Source organism: Crocodylus siamensis, chromosome 1, assembly GCF_052110815.1.
Source record: "Crocodylus siamensis isolate JL-2025a chromosome 1, ASM5211081v1, whole genome shotgun sequence".
NCBI lineage: Eukaryota > Metazoa > Chordata > Crocodylia > Crocodylidae > Crocodylus > Crocodylus siamensis.
The window spans coordinates 161106400-161129609 of NC_143395.1; the positions used below are offsets into that span (position 1 = coordinate 161106400).

Sequence of the window (23210 nt, forward strand, 5' to 3'; positions counted from 1 at the left end):
TTTGTTGAGCTGCATCTTAAAAAACCTCCAAGGATGGAGAGCCCACAACCTCTCTGGGTAACCTATTCCAGGGTTTTTACTATTCTCCCAGTGAGAAAATTCTTCCTAATATCTAACCTAGACTTCTCTTGCTGCAATTTGAGACCACTTCTCTTTGTTCTGCCACTTGCCACCACTAAGGACAGTGCAGTTCCATCCTCTTTGTAACCCCCCTTCAGGTAGTTGAGGGCTGTTATTAAATCCACCCTCAGTCTCCTCTTCTCTAGACTAAATAAGCCCAGGTCCCTCAGCCTCTCCTCAGAAGTCATGCCCCCCAGCATCCTCACCATTTTTGTTGCCCTCTACCGGCCTCTCTCCAATTTGTCCACATCCTGTCTGTAGTGAGGGGCCCAAAACTGAACACAGTACTCCAGAAGTTGCCTCACCAGTGCTGAATAGAGGGGAATAATCACTTCCCTTGATCTACTGGCAACACACTTACCAATGCAGCCCAGAATGCCGTTAGCCTTCTTGGCAAGAACAGCACACTGCTGGCTCTTATCCAGCTTATTGCCCACTGTAAAACCCCCAGGTCCTTTTCTGCAGAGCTGCTGCCCAGCCAGTCAGCCCCCAGCCTGTACCAGTGTATGGGATTATTCTGTCCTAAGTGCAGGACTTTGCACTTATCCTTGTTGAACCTTATGAGATTTTTTTGGGCCCAATCCTCCATTTTGTCTAGGTCACTCTGAATCCTAGTCCAACCCCCAGCATATTTACCACTCCCCCATCTTGCTGAGGGTGCACTCTATGCCATCTTCCAGGTCATTGATCAAGATACTGAACAAAACTGGCTTCAGGACTGACCCCTGGGGCACTCCACTTGATACTGACTGCCAACTAGACATTGAGCCATTGATACCCATTGAGCCCAACAATCTAGCCAACTTTGTATCCACCTTACAGTCCATTTATCTAGCCTGTACTTCTTTAGCTTGCCTGTGAGAATGTTGTGGGAGACCGTATCAAAAGCCTTGCTAATGTCAAGGTACACCACGTCCACTGGTCTCCCCTCATCCACGAGCCAGTCATCTCATCATAGAAGGCAATCAGGTTGTCAGCATGACTTGCCTTTCGTGGATCCATGCTGACTGTTCCTAATCACCTTCTTTTCCTTCAACTGCTTAGAAATGGATTCGTTGAGGATCTGGTCCATGATTTTTCCAGAGACCGAGGTGAGTCTGACTGGTCTGTAGTTCCCTGGAGTTCCCTCCTTTTTCCCTTTCCTGAATATGGGCACTATGTTTGCCTTTTCCCAATCACTCAGGATGTCTCCTGATAGACATGAGTTTTCAAAGATGATGGCCCGCAGCTCTGCAATCACATCAGCCAACTCCCTCAGGACCCTTGGGTGCATCCCATTTCACCCCATGGCCTTATACACGTCCAGCTTTTCTAAATAGTTCCTAACCTGTTCTTTCACTACTACTGGCTGCTCATCTCCTCCCCAAACTGTGCTGCCCCGTGCAGTAGTCTGGGAGCTGACTGTACCTGTGAAGACTGAGGTGAAAAAGGCATCGAGTATTTTCACCTTTTCTGCATCCTCTGTCACAAGGTTGCCTTCCCCATTCAGTAACAGACCTACACTTTCCCTGATCTTCCTCTTGTTACTGACATATAGAAACCCTTCTTGTTACCCTTCATGTCCTTTGCTAGCTGCAACTCCAATTGTGCTTTGGCCTTCCTGACTTCATCCCTGCATGCCTGAGCAATATTCTTACACTCCTCCCTAGTTATTTGTCCAAGTTTACACTTTTTATAAGCTCCCTTTTTGTGATTAAGTTTACTGAAGAGCTCCCTGCTAAGTCAAGCTGGTCTTCTACCACACTTGCTAGTCTTCCTGCACATTGGGATGGTTTGTTCCTGTGCTCTCAGTAAGGCTTCTTTAAAGTACAGCCAGCTCTCCTGGACTCCTCTCTCCCTTAGATTGGCTTCCCAGGGGATCCTGCCCATGAGTTCCCTGAGCATGTCGAAGTCTGCTTTTCTGAAGTCCAGGGTCCTTACTCTGCTGTTTTCCATGCTTCCTTTCCTTAGGATCTTGAACTCAAACATCCTGTGGTGGCTGCTGACCAAGTTGCTGTCTATTAGTACGTTCCCCACCAATTCTTCCTTGTTTGTGAGCAGCAGGTCAAGACCAGCTCTAAATGCATTTAGAGAGGTGACTGCTGTGATCAGGACATCTATCAGCTAAGAGCTGGGCAAAGACCTTTTCATTTTACAGGGGTGACCAAACAGCTGTTCGAAAGGAGTGTCATGCCAGATTTCAAGTAAACTTTTGCACGGTTATGAAATGCTTATCTGACTCATGGGCCAGATCTTCAGTGGTATTCAGGAACTTGCCAGGCAACCCTCTGCCTCCTTAGGCACCTAAGTGCCTTTGAGCATCTGGCCCTTATTATTTATTGATTTGGGAGCAATCATCTGATCTGAACCCAAGCTCTGCATCCTTTCAGATTTGCCCTTCACTGTCTGTTAGGTCATGTCCTATCCATCCCTTCCTCCTGCCAATGCATACGTGTTCTCATTATGAGAACTCTCAGACTGGGCATTGAAGAGCAGGAGGTGATTAAAAGAAACAGAATATTTCTATCATTGATAAATGGACAGAGGGCTCTTATCTAACCTGGTTGTATGAAAAGGGTGGTCAGTGCAGGAAGTTAACATCAGTGGAGTGTGACAGCAGGCAGAAATTAATGGGTAAGCTGCACTGATTTCAACTGAGTTGCAGAGATGCAAAAAACAGCAGAATTAGACCTGTTGTGTTCATCAGACTTCCTGGGTGGCCTACTAGATGATAACCTTGTCTCCATCTATCAGCAGATGAAATGCTGAATCCCTGTTCTATACCCAGAGCCCTTGAGAAATTTCCTTGTCTCCTAGAAGGGATAATGAACATGAGAGGGATTTGTCCCATTCCACAAGGAGTGCCACATTGAAACCACCCTCCCCCCCATGAAAATATCAAACATCTCCAGGTATATCATAACTGCTTTTGCTTTTTGCTCATCTCATTTCTTTTCACCAACAAACACAGCTTCTGTGCAAACTTTCTCCCCTGAGACAAGCACATCTGCATCAAACAGTTCTTCTTTTTCCTTTCCCCAATTTAATGTCACTATTCATTTGGAAATATAATGTGTTTCAAATTCCACAGAAACAAGTTCATTAGTCAGCTAACATTTCAATCATTAGCTCCAGTGGTTTTAGTTTAATGGACTAATTAAGGGAATTTAATCAAAACTGATGACTGAGATGTCATACAGCAGTGGAAAAAAAAAGAGCGAGAGCGAGAGAGTGAGCGAGTGAGAAAGAGAGACAGCCTGAGAGTCAGAGAAATGACTCCTTCCCTTCCACCCATCATCTATCCTCTTTCTGCACAAAAATGGTGCATAGGACCAACATCATTAATCTAGCTCACTGAGGGCCTGGTCTAATGCCTGTTGAAGTCAATGAAAAGACTCCTTGAGTTCAGTGGGTGTTGAGAATGAGCACTAAAGGCAGCAATTATTGGCAGGCCGCAAGCCTGCCCAAAGGTTGTAGATTAAAGCAATATTGAAGGTGACAATGTTCGCTTTGTACTTTGCAAATAGATATGCTTTGATGAATGGAGGCAGCAGGCTGTGTATGAAAGAAACTAAACAATACCTCTCCCTCCCCCCCCAAATCAATACTGACAATTTTGCAACAAGTTTTCTGCTTATTAAATCTCAGCAGCACCTGCATATGAATTCCAAACCCTAGTTAGACAGCTTTATGCTGGTAGGCCAAGCAACATATGAATGGTATGAGGGTCAACAAGAAGGGCTTTAAAGGTTTGAATTCTGGGAAATGTTAGCCTGGTGACAAGTGCCACAACTTTGTGGTTTCTATCACAGGCTGCTGCCCTTGCCTTGTTGCCCTAGAGTCAAAGAGGGCAAAAGGATTCATTTGGAACCTCCTCCTTGGATTTGTAACACATGGGAAGTGGCAGCTTTACCTCAGAAGCTGCAGATAATCTGCAGGGATATCTGATGACATTCCATGGCAAGGCTGTTCAACTGGTGGCCCACAGGCTGGTGGTTCCTGGCTTCTGCTTGGGTACCACTCCCCGAGCTGCTCTTGCTGCAACAGCAGCTGGAATCCCCCAGCTCCTCCTCCCTCCTTTGGCTTTTGCTTTCTATCCCTGCCCCAGGGGATGGGGCAGTGCAGAGGAACAAGGCAGGGGAAGCTGAGGGTGAGCCTGGGCCTGCACAGGCATGGGCATGGGCATGTGCTGCACTGGAAGTGCAGGGTATGGATCACATTGGTGTGGCTCGCAGACATGCAGCCCCCACTGGCAAGGTTCACAGGGCAATTTAGGATCTAGACAACCCTGTTCCATGGGATTCTCTGTCTTTCGGAGTCAGGTGGGAACCGTTTTTGCAGGTGGGCTGGGAAATGAATTGAAATGTCTCTTTTGGGCAATATCAGTTGAGATGACTCCAAATTTAGGCTTCATTGAAACCTGAAACCAGACTTGGAAGTAAGTACTAGTGACAGCACAAGTATTGCTCAAGTATTGGGTTACATTACAAGGGGGCTCGGGAGTAGGGGACCTGATGATGAGACTTTTTTACAGGCCTCCCCACCAAGAAGAGGATTATGACCTGGCATTCTACAGCGAACTGGCTGAAGCAGCCAGTACTACAGACTTGATTGTCACGGGTGACTTCAACTACCCCAACATCTGTTGGGAAGACCGTTCAGCCTGCTCCAGTAGATCAATCAACTTACTGGCGACTATAGATGACTTGTTCTTGATATAGGCTGTGGAGAGCCCGACTAGGAGTAAAGCCACTCTGGACTTGGTGCTGGCCAAAAGGGAAGATGTGGTAGACGACCTGAAGATTCAAGGTGTTCTGAGTGACAGTGCTCACAGTCTGATCAGACTTACTATCCACCAAAAGGCTGGGAACTCTACCAGCAGAACAAAAGTCCTAGACTTCAGGATGGGTGGACTTTGGTAAACTCAGGAGTCTAGTTGGAAAGGCCCTTCACAACCAGCATTTTCTGTATGGGTAACTAGAATCTAGAACACACTTCCAGCAGAGGTGGTGCAGTCACTATCTCTGGCGGTCTTTAAGAGGAGGCTGGACAAACCTTGCTGAGCTCATTTGAGCCCAATTACCTCCTGCCCATGGCAGGGGACCAGACTTGATGATCTTATAGGTCCCTTCTAGTCCTTTCTTCTATGATTCTATGAGCGTATTTGATAATTCAGAGGGAAGCCATTCCAGGCCATGATGCATGTACAGCTTTAGTTTGTTTCTTTGGATGGAAAGATACCATTTGGATAAAGGGCAGAACTGCCCCAAAGAAAAGGAAGATTTGGATTTGGGATTTTGGTACAGCCTGTCTACCAAAAGATGCCCACCCATGAAGACTAAATCTGGCTCTTAAATTCCTCTCAAGTTTAGGACCTTTGAATCAAAAGCTTCACTTTGGTATTGACTTTAAACCTACTGTCTTGTTTCTCTTAACTCTGGTTGAGGATTAAGCCCAATGTTGAGGCTTATCAACAAGCAGAAAATGCAGTGAAACAGCTATGCCAATATAGTTATAGTAGTCTATATTAGGGTTGCATATTTGACCAGTCAATTAAAGTTTGATCAACTGACTGGTCAAATATTTGTCAAAAATTGTAAAAAATTGCCAGTAGGTCCAAATAATACAGAGAAAAATCACAACTTTTCCTTTAAGAAATGTGTCAAGAAACACTAAAAAAATCATATTTCTGTCAAGAAAACTATAAAAAAAAAGTATTTTTTGGGTAAAATTGCTATACTCTTTAACCAGTCAAAAAAAAGCCAGTCAATTGACAATATTTGACGAGTCAGTTGACCAGCTTGCCAACCCAAGTCTATATATAACTGTAAATATGCCAGGAATTTCCCACTTGTAAGCAAACCACTTCCATCACCTATGCTTGGAGCTGACTACCATGTATTTTTGTTGGCTTCTGTATAAAACAGTTCTGGCCTTATTTGGGGACAAGCAGAGACCATTTCCTCTGGAGCTGAGTGGAGGAAGCATGTGTCTCTATTAATTCCCTACAGCTCCCTCTCTTTAATGACAACTTTGACCCCCAACTGATCTTTTATTTCTGGTTCACAGGCACAGTGCAGGTAACCCCCAGGCAGGTTCATGCAGCTGTATTTGTGCAATTATCCTGGAATAGTTCATTATCATTACAATAAAAAAATCCATTAAAGTTAAGGATGACCGACAAAAGCAAACGTAAATGTCTCCATTCACACAGAGTAATGCAGAGAGCCCATATATACGGATATTTTTTCTTATATGTGAATGTATTTTCCTGAAGAACAAGGGTTGTCTCTGGCTCAAATATTTATTACTTAACTTGCACAGAATATATATAAAACAGATTTTGGGCACTGACCGAGAAAACACACAACTGGTTTGAATAAAATGGTTGGGAGAAACAGATTTCAGCTTAGCTAGACAGGACTTCTCATTTCCAAAGTTGCCTATGAGTCACTAAGAATGCTATTTGGGTTTAAAGATGTTGCTAATTGGGGCAGTGCTGTCAGGAATAAATATGCACGCGCACGCACCAGCTATCACACAGACTGCTTATATGCCTACCACCATAGTATCCAGCCTGTCTTCAATAACTACATTTCAGATGTAGAGCATCAGGGCAAGTGAAGAGCACTGCAAACCAGAATTGCAGTCGGTTCACATTAGAAAATGAGCTTCTCTCCTAAAGAAAGAACTGTAATATATCTTTAAAAAAATGCATCTGTTTCCTGGGCAGCAGGGTTGTCTCATCAAATGGGATCTGTGTAGCATTTCCTTTAGCAATAATAGCAAGGGAGGGCTTGACAGCAGAAAGCCAAAATAGGTAGACAGCTACTAGCTAGAATGCCGGAAAGAGATTCAGGCACACATGAGGTGGTATCATTTTCACGACAGAGCAGAATGGTATCTGTGTGTGTCAGTTTATTTGAAGAACCCCTGCTCCACCAGAGAGAATGGACAAGAAGCTTCAACAGCTCCCAGGTGATTTGGTATAAGATAAGATAGGTTTTTCAGAGCGTAGTGTCTGTAGTGGTGAGCACATTTCTTTTAGAGTCCATTCTCCTCAAGAAAGTGAGGCTCCTTCCAATGCAAAGGAGCTTCTGTGAAGCACAAACCAGGTCAGCTTAAATGGTCCATGAGATCCAAGGGGGAATTCTCAGAAAAGACAGGGCAGGTCTTTACCCTTCAACTCATGGAAGCAAAGTGGCCTGAACAAGGAGATGTTGCCTAGCTTGCATTCTGGCTTCCCTGAAGTTTGTGGCTACCAGGGAAGGACGATAAATTAAGGGGAGACTTAAATGAGTCTCCCTCATTTGCAAGGGAGACTGGGCTAGAGGTGCATCTGTTGTCCTCCTCTGTTCCTCACCATGTACACCTGAAGTTGAAATGTGCTGGGCACCTAAGAGGGGCACCTAAGAGGCTGTACAGGACAGTGAAAATGTTTGACACCAGAAGCTGACTGACATAGTGAAAGTGGCATGACTTTGTCACAAGAAAAATTATGGGTTTTCCTATTTGTCTTGATACAACTGATTTTAAAAAAAAGGAAAATAAAAAAAGATCTTAGACACCACAACATTTAGGTTATTTTTATTCATGTCTGGGTTTGAAGCCTTTCAGAGTGCATTGTAGCCACGGTCTCCACAACTTTGAGGCTCAGAAGTAAAAGGACCTTAAGTAAAAAAGCTGAGATTCTCACTTAATTGCCATCCTTGAGAAGTTGAGGACTGAAGTGAAACTAGTAGCACAAGCCCTAGTAAAATGATCATGGTCATGTACGACATCTTTGGCATTCTACAATTTCTCTGCCCATCAGCTTGTCCCTTCCAGATTCTGGGAGAGACAGTCCATCACCCCAAACCTGAAAGCCCTGACTGTTAATTGTTTAACCTTAGTAGTGACTTCCTGCTGTATAAGCTGAGTCTAAACTCTGAATCTCTACCATCAATTTTAGATGGTTAAGTCTAGGTAGGATATTTGTGGCTTGAGTCCATGCCTAACTTTCACAAAGTACCTTGAACTCTTTGCAAAGAGAAAAATCCTATTTGTTTGCCTTAAAGGTAATAAGAATGGTGGTATGCCTCTGCCCCTGCTAGTTTCATGCTACATTAGGCCATTAATGGAAAACAATTACTTTTTTTCCCTCTGCCCCATCACTTTTATCCTTCTGAAGAAAATGTGGGGTCAGCAGAGGCTGTGGCACTGATCTTTACAACAACAGCAACAGTCAGTGCGTTTTAATTAAATCTGAGTGGGGGGAGACAGTGGAACGGCAAATAATTTCAGTTGCATGAAAAGAAAAGCATCTATGCGGGACTGTTGAGGCTCCCTGTTCTGGAGTGCCTACTTTTGGAGAAGCCTGAGACTTGTCTTGCAGTAGCCTTTCTGCCTCTCTCTTCCTCAGGGCTCCACTGATTTTCTTTGTGGGTAACTGCCTCTCCAGGTAGGTCATGTTTATGTGCTCACCTCTTCTAGGATAACAGAGGCTCTTAGTCTAAGCCCAGAAAGACAGCATTAGTCCCAAAGAATCTTCTGTCTCTCATGGCACAATCTTCATTCCCTCTGAAGACAGGCCCAGGGGTAATGGGCTTCTTTCACTGCTTCAAAACCAGATCATGGGCTCATATCAAACATGAACCCAGTCAATCAAAGGGCTCTGACAGACCATAAAGAGGTCCAAGCCTGAGCCAGGTTCTTGCACTGCATAGTAGTAACTTGGCCAATTTTCTTTCTAATCTGCCCCTAATTGCTGGGCTCTTTCTCATCAGTCTAATATTCTACCCAAGTGAATCACGTATGGCTAACTGAAGAGCTCTGGCTATCTCCAGCCAGCGAACCTAGATATCAAGAAGGCATGCTGCTATATTACAGGGATATATAGTGCTTCTCTCTGCAGCAAAGTGAGTGCTATCATTACTAAGAAGAAATGCAAACCTCTAGTTTTGCATTTCTTTTTGTCTCAGACCAACACGGCTGCTAAATGCATCCCTGAATCACCATTACTAGGAATTCTATAGCTTTTGAGGAATCTGAAATGAACCCCTAGTCTAAAGGTTACAGGTAGTTAATACTAGTCCCAAATTTAGGTTTAGCAACTCAACCCCCAACCCCTGCCCCACAAAAAACCCCCCAAATCTGATGAAAGGATCCAAATAAAAGGCTCACATTTAAAGATCTATTTCCATTTTTTGTTCCCCTTCTCACCAGAATCAATCTGAACTAAACATAAACAAATAAACACTACATCTCCCTGCACTGTCTGTAGCCCAAACATTTTAGCATTATACTAACGCTGAAGGGAAGGAAGTGAAAATGACTAGAAACTCACAATAAGCAATAGTCAAAATGAGAGGCCTAGATCTATTTGTCCCATGTCAGAGAAATGCAAAAGGCAGACAAGTCATAAATAATCAAAAGTTTATTGGTTTTTAAATAGACTCACTTTTTAATAATATAAAGGTATAGTTACTAATACAGGATATCATATAATTATTTTTTAAAATGGAGAGTCTCCTTTATAAAGTGGAAGAGCATCTGTGAAAGTGAAGCAAGGGAGGATGGTTAACATAGTGACTACAGAAAGAAGGAATAGGGATTTTCTCTGTTCAGCACCTGTTATGAACTTGTGGGTTTAAACAAAGTACTTTCAGGGGTTTGACCCTTTGACTCAGTTAAGCACAATCAGCTGAAATAACAGCCCAAGAAGCCTTTGCCAGAAGCTGTTCTGTTGTTTTTAACGACAGCTGCCCGATAGCATGTCCTTCACTGGGACCTCCATTTCCTTTTCTCATACCCACAAGAAAGGAATCAGAGATTTGGGAAATCCGTGTCAGCTCCTCCAGACCACAGCCCCATTCTGCTTGAATTTTTCTGTCAGAGCTCCTTTCAGCATGAGTGGAGATGCTGAACACTGGAGCAGCCCATGAAGCTAAACCTTTACTCTAGCGACTAGAACTGTGGTTCTTAGTCTCAAATAGATTCTGCTTTAAAATTTAAATAGACCAGATGACATGTGGAACCAAGGAAGTATTATTACTCCTATTTTACTAAAAAAGGTTAAGGCCAAGTTTCTCTTCTACCTTTAAGATGCCAAAATAGTACTTACAAGCTGTATCTACATGTGCACTTTAATGCAGCATTAGCCTATTTAAATATGCAATAAAGCATCACAAAAAACCTGTGTGGTTTTGCTAATGCACATTAAAATAAGCTAATGCACCTTTTCCTAGTACCTCACAATGGAGGGTACTTTATATGTGTTTCAGGGGTTGGGGGGCAGCACTTTAAGTACAGCAGCTCCAAGAGCCGCTCTAATTAAAGTGCGGCAGCGCCTCATGTATCAGGGTCCCCACGCTTTAAAATGGAGGCAGGGGCATGTGAACTAAAGCTTATTCAACAAGCTTTAGCTCAAGCACCTCCGCCATCATTCTGAATCATGGCAACGCTGATATACAAGATATGGAGGCTGCTGAAGTGTGGTAATTGCCACGCTCCAGCATACTCAATTAACTGAATCCGCTCCGACATGTTGGAATTACAGCACATTGGAGCAGCCTCCGCACTAGTGTACAGGCACCCAGAGGCACTAAATGTAATGTGCATTAGCAAAAGTGCATTAATGAACGTGTAGACATGCCCACAGATTCCTAACAGTCATGTGAGGTTGATTCTGTTCCCTGAAAAACTACTACTGTGTCTATTTTCATAACCTGCCTTTATCAGCATGCCTTAAGATGTCAGGAGGGAGAAGGCAGAGCAGCTGTCCAGTAGCTGAGCTGTTAGGACACCTGCTCAGGAAGTGGAAGACCTTGGTTCTAAGCCTCCATCATCCTGAGGAGGTTTGAACCCATACCTTCAGCTTCTAGGAATGTATGTAGCCACTCTGCAGGGCTGACTACATTCTCTATCCATCCTGTTACGCTGGGCAGGGTGAAAGAATTGTGGACCTAGAAGGAGGGACAATTTCTTTTCTTGATAGTTTGAGACAGTTTAGGTATTGAGGAAATATCTGGATCCAAGGACAGAAGTGATCTCATTTTGTGGATGTTTCCCTAATTCTTTTTGCAGATGCCTTAAGCCAAACTTGAAATTTCTTGGCTAAACTGTTTGAGTCAACACCTTGCCCCTGCTGAGATCTCATGCCTTTGAGTAGTTTTTAGGGCCTGTTATTTCTTTGTATGTAGGACTTTCTATGAGGCTTTCCAAACACATTGTGGGAACCTTGTATCTCCCACAGAAAAGATCTGGAAAACTGTTCTATGCGGTCAAAGAGTTAGGGGTTGCTAACCTGCTTAAAGTGACCATACTTCCTGCAGGAGATTTGTCCATGTCACACTTACTGTTCAGCAGAGGTGACACAGAAAGATAGGAACTAATTACAGAGATTCAGGCAGAAAATCCCCCTAGCCAAGATTTGAGCAATGCTGTGCTTACTACAAAAATGCTCCCTACAGGCTCCCTTAACAGCACAACACAGTTCAGGAGTTCATAAACTAGGGGTCTCATGCATTTGCCCAGACACCCTAGGAAGCAGGTCTCAGTTGCTGGCAAATATGGGACTTGCACAAATTTCTGTACTCCTTCTAAGGCTCATAGAAACCCTGCTCCTTCCCAGACAATACATGCTCAGTTTCAACTACATCAGCTTTAAAAATGATTTTAATTAAAGCAGCACAACTTCTTTGGTGAGACAAGGCCACAGGTTTTTTAAGGGTTTAGACAGGCATTACATTTGTCCCATCATGTCAGCTGTTTTAGTGTGATAAAAAGCAGCTGGCCATACATTCAGGCTGTTTGTCACGTTAAAAAAATGGCCAATCTGCCCCCAAAATGGTGAATCCACAACAAAGAAGTTTATTTCATACTGCCTGTCTGGGACAAATTTAACATGTGGTTAGGTCTGAGAGACTCCCACTATCCCACAGTCCTCTGGTCCCTGACTCCCTCCCCTTCAAGGGGGAAGGAGGGAGGGAGAGCAGCTGAATTCCCTGACAGCTTACTCTGTGCAGAGCTGTCATGGGCCCTGCAGGAATGGCTTCCAGGGAGCCCTGTCCTGGTTGCTGCTTGGGGGCAACAGGTTAGGGCTGCAGTGGCAGTGGGGGCTTGCAAGGTAGCAACAGTCTCTGGTCTCTGACTGATACAGTGGGCTCCAATATGAGGCTGCCTGTAAGCAGTTTACTTTAAAGGGCTTGCAGGCATCCTGAGACTGGAAATGCCCCTCACATCCATCAACTGTTGCCACAGGCAAGCCTGTCAGTGAGCTTGTCTTGTTCACTGAAAGGTTCCCTTGGAGGCAAAGGGACCTAAAGAGCAGGCCTTCTCCCCTCTGGTTGGAGAACATGACTATGTGGCAACTTTGTCATGCAAACTTTGTAGCACTGAAAAATAACATGTGGCAAATGCCTAAGATCCACCAAAACTTTGAAGCCTCTTCTTTGGTCTTCTAAACCTAATCTCAACCCTCCAGGGGTTCTCTTCTCTTCTCAATGGGCATGACAGTCTTCCCCTGTCCCACAAAGGTGGGATTACAATGTGTTCAGCACTTCACAGTAAACGCTCAGCTCTCTGCTGGAACCCCCGAGTTTGGTTTCATAATGACAATTGCTGGACCTAGTCCCTAGTCTCAAAGTGCCCTTTCTCATTTTGCTACAAGGGAAAATTTAAAGGACACACACACATATACAAAGATGTAACACAAGGATACAGGTACAGATTACATCAAGCATGAAACATTTCCCTAAGTCACACAAATAATAATGGCAAAACACAATCCTTTTCAAAGGAAAACACAGCTAAGAGGAAATGAAATAATGAGGCATTTCTACTAAAGCTTCGCTGGTGCTTGAACAAAAGGCTAACGCTGGCGCCAGCAAAATAACGATGCATCCAATCTTGAAGCATGGGTCATAGCCCTCTCTATTTGCAATCCACATACTTTCCTAAGAGCCAGTAAGATAATAACCAGGGAAGTATGTCTTTTGTTGTAACTTCTCACAAGGTAACCTGTCCTTTTTATGTAATCCATTATTTCTAGGGTGCAGTGCCTCAGAGAGACCAAAGGCATCAATCCTGACTACATGGACGGCTGATGATCTTGTTTCTTAAAGTCTGGGGCAGTGGAAGGTTACTACTTTGCCTATGTTTCCACTATAAGCAGCATGAATAGCAGTGCATAGGAAATAAAAGTAAGCAACAAAACACAGAGCTACTCCTTGAAGGTGACCAGCAGTCACCTATTATTCAAGAGTACTCTGCAGCTTAGATGATGTCGCTGTTGGACCTTTAATGTTATAAAAATCACTTGGCTAGAGAACCACTAACTGAAAATTAAGCCAAAGTTGACACTGCTGCCATGAATGCTATAACCTTTGAGTATGGGCTGACTGGAGTTTGGGGTAAGGTTTTTACAACTTTCAGGCACATCCATGACCTAATTTTATGGTCATTCCATTCATGTTGGGCTAAATCACATCTCTAGATCCAAACATGCTCAGAACTTTGAAGACTTGACAAGCCAGAACAAAAGTCAATTACGTAGCTTTTAATTCAAAGTTTTCATTCCTTATACAAAATGTATAGTATCTTTCATCTGAGAGTATACACTTGCTTCATACACAGTCATGAACAGGAAGCATTCTTCTATCCAGCTGAGGAAACCAAGACATAGAATGTTTAAATAATGTGCTCCTAACCACCCAGTGATCAGCGTCAGAGCCAGGAATGGAGCCCAAAAGTCCTGACTCTTTCTGTGCTGCTCTAATATCTCCATTTTGGATATTTCCTACCTACAACACAACAGTCCATCAGGAGTCAAAGTATCTCTTTCTCCTCAGAGCTGAATACTCCCTCTTCAAGAATGCTCAGGGCAATGCTGGATACTAAGCAGTCAGTAATGAAGTGATTGCTCATTGGGAAGGCAGCAAATAGTAAGGAACAAGATAAGAAGTTCTTCTTACCTGTCTGAAACATCTGGGAGAGCTAAGACCATCCACTGCCAGATTCCGAAGCCTTCGTTGTTTGTAAAGTGCCAGAACGTCCTACTCTGTTCTTTCCCTGTTTTGTTCTCAACAAGAACCAGGGAAATGTTTCCAAGAAAGGAGCCATGGATGAGCCATGACATTCGGAGCTACAAAGAAGAGAGCAAGAAATTAACTAGTGGGTGAATTATCCACATATAAAGGAAATGCCCAATTCTTTTCTTTTGATTCCTTCTTTTACCTTAACAAATTCTCAGTGTTTCTTCTGAACCCTCCCATCCTCTTAAGGCAGTCTGGAGTGTTATTGCAGCTGTGATAGTCCAGAAAATATGCAAGAAGCAACACTTTGTTTCCCAAAGCTTGTCTAATATCTCTCCGAGTAGACAACTGGTTCAATAAAGGACATCACCTAAAACTCTCTTTAGTTCTCAGGGTAGGAGTAGTCTCTCAATATTTGGGGCAATACTATTATACTCAAATATAAACACAGGTTTTTGGTGTGATGCAGCAGTTAACCTACAGATATTTCATGTACAGTTAGCATGTCCAATTTTCATTTATATGAATAACTTGTCCAAACATATAAGTTATGCCATTTGAAATATACTGGCATAATTAAAACAGCAAAACCAACCCTAAAGTGAATGCAAATATACCACATGAGCTAAGGGAAATAAGCCATATCAGTAATCAAGCTCCTTATACTGTATAACTGAGTTTCTGCTCAGGCTTACTGGCAGAATGATGTCAGCAAAAAATTACACTGAAATAGTTATGCGAATAAAACTATTTAAGTGTAGACCAAGCATAAGCCTTCTCTACACTTCTACTCTGCAACTGGCAGTTTGAAGCGTCCTTAAAAAGGGTGAAAAACTATGTCTACTTTAAGGCCCCTTTGCTTCAGAAAAGTGGTGCAAAGTTTGTTGTTCCATTGAGAATCAGGTATTTCATGCTCATCTATTGCATACTAGAGTATACATGGGTATTGGCCATTTTTCAGCATGGGGGACACTAATACATGAGACTGGAGTCTGCTGGAGCGCAGTAATTACAGTGCGTCAGAGCAGCCTCGCTGCACGTGTGTAGGCACCCAGGGTTTTTAAGTTAGATCTCCTATAAAACATTTTCTTGGTACAGAAGAGTTAGTGAAAGTCAGTGTCTTCTTGTGTAAAAAGTCAACTGCATACCGGGTAGTAGTAAAAGGAGTGCTGCTTGCAAGTCAAGGGATTCCTTTTGTGATATTTCTAAATACCCTACTTTTTCCGGCAAAACTTATGTCACTTGGGAAACCAGAATACATACACATTTTATATACAATACATACAGCAGTACTAAGTATGTGCTAATCAATATTATATATAAAATGACAAAAATACATATATAGGTATTGTACCTTATCATCTACAATGTTATATTTATTAGAGGTGCATCGATATATCAATCAATACTGTATCAATACCAATACAAGGAAAATTGACATTACTGGCAATTGGCTTTTTTTGGCCGATGTGGCTGATAATGTCACTGATAAATGCTGTATGCATGCACACAGCCGCAGCATGCATGCAACCAGGAATGCAGCCTGGCAGCTTGGAGACCAGCGTCTGGCTGTTAAGTATGTGGGGAGGGGAACAGGCATGGGGGAGGGAAGGGGCATGATGGGGACAGATCAAGGTCCCTACAGTGAGGAAGAAAATGGGGTTAGGGCAGGGGCTGGGCTAGGCGCTGCCCAGCTGGGGTGGGGTGTGGGATGGAGCCATGGGTGGCTTGTCAGAGGGGTGTGGGGATGGCTCCCACCACTTTGCATACCCCAGGAGAGGCATGAGGGGCATGTTCTCCCTGTATATGTATGTGGAGTGAGGGTGGGCTGCTTGCTGCAGGCTTTGGGGCTGTGCTGGCCTCTTCTTGGTAGGCGGGCTGAGCTGGGCCTGGGCTTAGGGTGGGCGGGGGTGGGATGGGGAAAATAGTGAATTTTGGGGTGGCTCTAGCACCCCCCCTGTAGTCACTCTTCCCAGTGTTGCCACCACCCACCCTGTCCCTGCCTGCCCTGAATACAGCCCTGACCTAGCGCCCTGCTGGGGAGAGGCTGATGCAGCCTCTGGCCCCCGAGCCTGCAGCCCACCCTCATCCTGCACACAAATTGGGGGGGAACATGCCCCCCCCATGCCTCCCACAGGTTGCATGCAGCAGTGGGAAACACCACCCCATATACCCCCAGATGAGCCATCTGCGGCTCAGCCCCCCCAAACTCCACTGTAATTTGAACCTTGGGCATGGGGTTTGTGAGGGAATATGGGGGATGTGTGTGGATGTGTCTGCATGTGGGGGTGTGTGCGTATGCATGGATGTGGGTGGGTGGGCAGGTATGGGGGGGTTTGTGGGGATGCGTGGGTGTGTGGATGGGTATGGGGTTTGTGGTGGGCTGTGGGATGTGTGGAGGGGAGGGTGGCTGGGTGTGTGTGTGTGTGTGTGTGTGTGTGTGGTGGGGTGTGTGCACAGAGCAGAGGTGCACAGGTGAGTGTGTGTGGGGGTATAAAGCAGGGTTTGAATTTATGGTGGGGTGTGCATGGGAGCTGCCTGCACACCCCCCTGAGCTAGTCAGCACCTGCCCCTGCCCCACTACAGCCTGAAGCCCATGTGCCCTGAGGCATCTCCCCACCACCGCCAACAGTGCACAGCCACGGCCCGCCCCGCACCTGCTTTGCGCTACCCAGCTGTTCTGCGTCCTGCCATCCCTAGGCACACAGTGGGGTTCTGATGCTGGACTGCCTTTCTAGGCAGCCCATGTGGCAGCGGCTCCTTCTGACTGCTGCCGCAGCTAGCCCCAGCTTCATGGTACCAGCAGGGATCCATGCACATAGCCCTGACCTGGTGGGCCTTGTGTTTGCTCTGGACTCACCTGCCTAAGCTCAGCAGCTGTGGCAGCAGTGGTGGCTGGGCATAAACTTGCTTGGCATGGGACAAAAGCTGTCTCTTTCCCCTCTCTACTGCTAGGTACTTCCTACTGCAGCCACCTGCAGCCTACGCTGCACTAGATTGCCCTGTGTCTGTGCTGTCACCACTGCTTGGGCTACCCAGCACCTGCTCTGCACTGTCATCGCTGCCCTGTGCAGGCCAGAGATTGTGCTGATGGCAGTGGAGATGCAGGGCAGCCCAGTATGGTGTGGACTCCAGGTGGCTGCAGCAGGAAGCGACTGGGGGCAGGGGAAGGCAGGTGAAGGGGAGGGGCTGTTTTTCCCCTGCACCAAGCAACAGTTTCTGCCTGACTGCCACCACTGCTGCTGCTCATCCCAGAAAGGTAAGTCTGGAACAGGCACGGGGAGCACTGGGTTGCTGGTACTGTGGGGCAGGGGCTGGTGGTGGGGCAGCCAGAAGGAGCTGCCACTGCCTGGCCTGCCTAGAAAGGCAGTCCAGCTGTGGAGCTGTCCCAGCCCCATTGTGTGCCCAGCAGGCAGCAGGACTTGCCATGGCCAGGTGGTGCCTGGGCCAAGTGGGACCAAGGGACCTGCTGTGTGTTGGACAAAGCCCCTCCATGGGCCACATCCAGCCCATGGGCTGTATTTTGCACACCCCTGGTATGCACGTTCATTAATGTGCTTTTCCTAATGCACATTAAATTTAGTACCTCCATTGTGAGGTACTAGAAAAAGGCACATCAGCCTATTTTAATGCACATTAACAAAAGCAAACTTTTTTGTGACACTTAATGTGCATTAAAATAGGCTAATGTGCATTAAAGTGCATGTGTAGATATGCTCACACACTCATAAGCCCAGGCCAAACCACGGGGCAAACTCAAACTGGGAGATACAAAAATGTATCAGGTCATGTATGTATGTATGCGTATACACATACATTGTTTATTATGCATACATATATATCAATTATTTAGTTGGTGCATTAGCTGAACACATTTTTCCTAAGATCATTTTCTTCTATAATAGGAGGGGCTGTTGGAAGAACTATATCACCAAACATTTTCTAGTGTAGACAAGCCTTTGTAGTCTGATGAGTATGTAGGTGTTTTATGATCAGGAAATAAATTAGGGCTTGATCACTTAGAAGGCGGGACTGAGTATGCAGCAATTCTGCAGATGACACCAAGGAGGGTAGAGCTCCAGACACATTAGAGAACAGGATTAGGATTCAGAATGATCTTCATAAACTGGAAAATGGTCCAAAATTAATCAAATGGAATTTAATAAGGACAACTGCAAGGTCCTGTACCTGGGATGGGACAATAAAATGCACTAATACATACTGGGGAACAACTGGCTACATAGTGAGAATCTGGGGGTTATAGTGGACCACTAACTGAATACGAATCTACAGTGGCTCTGGCTGTGAAAAAAGTCAGTTGCACACCGAGTAGTGGTAATAGGAGTGTCACTTGCAGGTTAAGGGAATTGATTCTTCTGTTCTGAGTTCCATTCCAGTCCTACTTCTTTATAACTCTGTGATGCTAACTCAAAATCACATTGATCTGATTCATTTTTGTATCTCCCAGTGTGAGCTTGTCCCATGGTTTGGCCTTTGCTTCTGAGCCAAGAACTTGGCGGTTCACCAGAAGCCTCAAAAAATACCATTGACTTCCGTGGTCTCCAATACCTAATACATGCCATTAAGTGTATGTATGCATGTATATATGTGTGTACATATATATTCATACATGGAGTTCAAAACATGTAGTTTTCATTTAAGTCCTGTTTTTATGCACTTGTCCATGGTTATAAAAGAAGTTCAATACTTGTATGATCTATAATACCAAGGATCACTCTCCCTTTAAACACAGCTTAATTGATACAAGTTAAAACTGACAGCTTTTCAGTAATGAACTCTTTTATATTCAGGCAGCAGCAGAGACAAGTGGAGAATGGCTGCAACACAAGGGTATCTCAAACAATCACATCCTTTACTCCCAGATATTTCTTTAAAAAATTAATTTTCCCCTCCCTCTCTCCAGGTTTTTATAGACTTTCCTGTTATGACCCAGCAATATTGGGATTTTTATTAATTAAAATGCTGTATAAAGCTCAGTCTTTGGGTTAGTTCAAATGTAACAAAGTCCCTCTGTGGTCCTTTATCCCTATGTATAAAATTACTTCCCAGTGCTTTCTCATTTTAGAGCTCATTCTTTCTCATTGTCAGGAATGAAATATAAACCTTTGCAATTTAGGCTGGTCTCAAAATCTCTGAGATATGAACATTGCCTTCTAATTTGTTTGGAAATGGGGGTGGAGGTAGAGGGGGGAAACCACTGTGCTTATAAAAAGCAGGACTAGAGGAAAATATTACATGCAGGGACTGAATTTATGCAGCCCTTTCACTAATGGGCAAATGTGAGGGCACTGAAGAAATGAGTTTATTGAGGCTACATTAATGATGGATTTTTGGACACACAAGAGTATTCAGATCACAGGGTCCTGATTCAACACACACTAAAAAAAGTCCTCTTTATTTTTCAGTGCCTCCAATCCAGCAAATAATTAGGGAGCTTAGTTATTACTCTTATATATTACAGGGTAATACCATTAGTTTGCTGTCTGATTTGATGATATACTACATTTGCTTCGATGCTTAAGGGCAAAAGTTATTCAACTATATTTTATTTTTCTTCTCACTTTATGACAAGGCTCTCTACTCTCAGGCTAGATGCATAGTTTGTGACTGTTTGACACCCTTTTGGTCCGAATCATTATTCGTAGGCAGTGTCAGTCATGGGGATGGGGAGGGTGGAAGAGGTAATGCTATAATTCACCCTCTGCTCATAATCCCAGAAAGACTGGAATGGAATTATGAACACTGCCAGTATTCAAATTGTCAGCATTACAGTTCAGAGTCGACACCTTTTTAGATAAATAGAGCAGATCGCATCCTTTTTAGATATGCTATTCAGGCTAGATATGCTTATCTTCAGAGCTAGGGAGATAGCAGTGCAGTAGACTAAAATGGGAAAGCTTTCTGTTTCAAAGCATACGTACTAAAAATGTAGGACTGAGTCTTCTAGCTCTTAATCTGAAACCAGGATAAGACCACTTATTTTTCCAGAGTTGCTCCTGACTTACACCAGTGTGAGTTAAAGGAGAATCTGGATCTTACTGTGATTTTTAAATAAAACATACATCTGACTCTTTGGGGGCACAATAAGTGGCGTTACACCACATCACAGGGTACTAACTTTGTAGATCCTTACAAGTAGAACTCTGGGCCCATTTCTGCAGCCTGGTTCCATGGGATCCTTGGCGTAGTACCATGGATTCTGTAGCAATAAGAGGAGTATGCCATCACTGGCCTTGCATGTATCAGCTTGCTGGTGCCATCATCTGCAGGAAGCAGGGCTAGTCACATAAGCAGTTTCTCCTCTTTGGTAGACTAGCCCTAAGTCTGAGATGATTCGCAAGGGTGTGAAGTCACTAAATGATGTGACAATTGCAGGTGGACTGCTGTCAAGACAGTGCCTGTTATAGGACTCCACAAATTACCATTGAGAGTTATTGTTTGCATTATGGTAATGTCCAGGGGCCCCTGTCAAGGATCAGGACTCCTCATGTTAATCACTTATACAGATAAGGACAGAGTCTCTGCTTGAAAGAGCTTGTGGTCAAGGATTCTTATAACGTGTGATAAGTGGATGAAACAGAAAAGTGGAGAAGAGGAGAGGAGTGGAGGGGTGGTGGTGGGAGAATGCAGAGGCAAGTTGACCATGCTTTTACATACTAGGCAAGGGTGCTGGCTTGCAGTAGCATAACTAAGCATGGGGGACCAGGCTTCAAGAATGGCTGCCATCACCACTCCTGGTCCATCTGCCACTGCTGCCACTCAGGGTGCAGAACCTGCTTGTTATGCCTCTGTCAGCCTGCCAACTGTCCAGCCAGGTTTTGACATCTCTACAGCAAAGCAAGCAGGAGCATTTCGTGATTTGGTGGGTACATTGTTGGTCAGGGTCTCACTGTCTGCTTCAGGGAGGCTCAGGAGAAGAGGCATTGTTGGTGTCAAGTTGTAGGAGCCCTGTTGCCTGACCATCCAGTGAAATTGTTTCCTTTGGTCTGCTGAATCTTGATGTCAGGTGGGTGATCCCTGACAGAGAGGCTGCAAAGCACCTGATACATCATCAGGTTAGTTGTCAGATTTTTAAAAGTACTTAATGATAATGATTGCTTTCCTTTATAGGGTACTGATTGGTTTTCAGAGTGGTATACAAACCACTTCCCTCTTGGCCCAGCATGACTGGATCTTCTGCGTTAACATTTTGTACATAGAATTTGAAACACAATTGACAAACCTTTACAGTAAATCAAGATGCTTAACCTGTAATGGGGAAACCAGATGCTGTTACCACTACATGTAAGTCAACATGTGAAGAATCTTTATGATGCTAAGTTCAACTCCACTGCAAAGCACCTTGTATGATTTCGAGCACGGACTAATGAAGCCATTTCCTCATGCTAATCTGATTACATCCCTTCAGCATCTGATGTGCAAAGTCTTGACTGGCTTACTTCATTGGAAGAGCAGCCCTTAGATCCTTGGCATGTCATGGAGACCTGCCAGGTAATAAGCAATGGTATCTGGAGCTTCTGAAGTGATAAAAATTGAGTCTTTGACAGTAACAAATGTACAGTGCCAGAGTAAAAGCTGAAGCAGTCAGTGAATTGGAATGGATGTCTTTGCACACATGTCAGCTGTTTGAAGGAAAGGAGTAGCTGGCATCGGATGTGGTAGATAAGCTGATTGGCGAAGTGCAATATGTAGACTGTTATGAACTGGCTCTGAGTGAATCGACTGGCACAGTGACTAAATGGGCATTTTTGGCTGTGATTTCTATGGTTTCTAAGCTTCACAGCAGGGCATTCCAGGTTCTCGCACACCTGCTGATGTGAACTGGAGCAGATAATGAGCTGGATACCCTAGTCAAGTCTTCTGAATGAGGCTGGCATTCATTTTACAAGTATGGCATCACTGGTGGCAGATGGTGCCACGTGCGTGAAGAGCTCTGAAAATAGAGTGGTGGCACATTTTGAAAGGCCTGAATCTGGGCTCTTGGTGGCTTATTCCTACGTTATCCTTCAAATGGTCCCCTGTGTGTGCTGGATTGGCAGAAGAATATTCAGAAGCCAAGAACACCATTAAGAAATTAATTAACCATTGCAGGTCAACATTGGCTCTAGCTGCCTTATTTTGTGGGTTTTGGACCTTGCAGTCAAGGCTGATAAGCTGCTTATAGGCAGCCTCACCAATCTGGTAAATAACACATTCGAAAATAGTTCAGGGGAATTAAAAGGAGAGCAGGTTCACAGCTAAGATACAGTACATTAAGGCCAAAATTGGGTAGGACTAATGACTGTGCCACATTGCAAACACCAGATGACCTCTGAAGGATGTCATCAGATACTCAACAAGCTCATTAGAGACTAAGGAGACCTTCAAAATAGGCAAGGCTGAGAGTCACCAGCACAGACAGCTGAGAAACAGGAGGAAGGAAAGGTGTATAACAAAGACAGCTAGACCCAAAAGTGGCCCTAAAAACAGAAAGAAGTCAGCCTATGTCTCTCTCTCCAACAGAATGAGTTTTAGATGATAGCTCTCCTCTGACCCTGTCTCACTGTATGCAAGAGATGGCTTTTGAAGTATCAGCATGGCTTTTTGAAAGGCTGGTGGAGGCTTTTTCAATGTCTATGATGTTTAGCAAAGGCATTGAACACTTGCTATCCTGTCCAGATTAGCTGCTGATTTTTGTAATATGCGGGTTTGTGTTTCACTATTATGGTAACTCTGTTGCCATTGGGATTTTTTTGAAGGCCTGGAAACACAGAAGTTGTCTTCAGATATGAATGTACTGACTCAGATAACTGGAAGCAGCATACCGAGGGGACTGAGAAACAACTCTGGTACATGAAGTTTCATGGAACAGTCTTACAGAAGCAGAAATTGAAACTGCACATGGGAACACATTCAGTCCAAGATTAGCTGGCGTATGGCAGAGACATTTCTACAAGCCAAATTTGCTTTGTGTTTTAGAAGCATGAAAATAAAGTCCATGTCTAGTTATCTCCTTGCTTTGCCTGGCAATTGCTGCTGAGAAACAACCTTTGACCTGTCCAAGCCCAGCAGTGAGGCAGTGTTGGCAGTTCAAAGATG

The 23210-nt window shown here is 44.3% G+C and overlaps 1 protein-coding gene across 1 annotated transcript in view; it reads right to left on the minus strand.

Annotated features, from left to right (window-relative positions):
* Positions 1–13643: 13643 nt before the first annotated feature.
* Positions 13644–23210, minus strand: part of LOC149873570 (ALK tyrosine kinase receptor-like) — a 455901-nt gene continuing 446334 nt past the window's right edge. The window contains exons 10-11 of the mRNA XM_090035673.1: positions 14052–14221; positions 13644–13742 (exon numbers count right to left, since the gene is read on the minus strand). Coding sequence (XP_089891799.1) covers positions 13658–13742; positions 14052–14221 — 255 coding nt within the window. The 3' untranslated portion in view covers positions 13644–13657. The remainder of the gene's footprint in view (positions 13743–14051; positions 14222–23210) is intronic.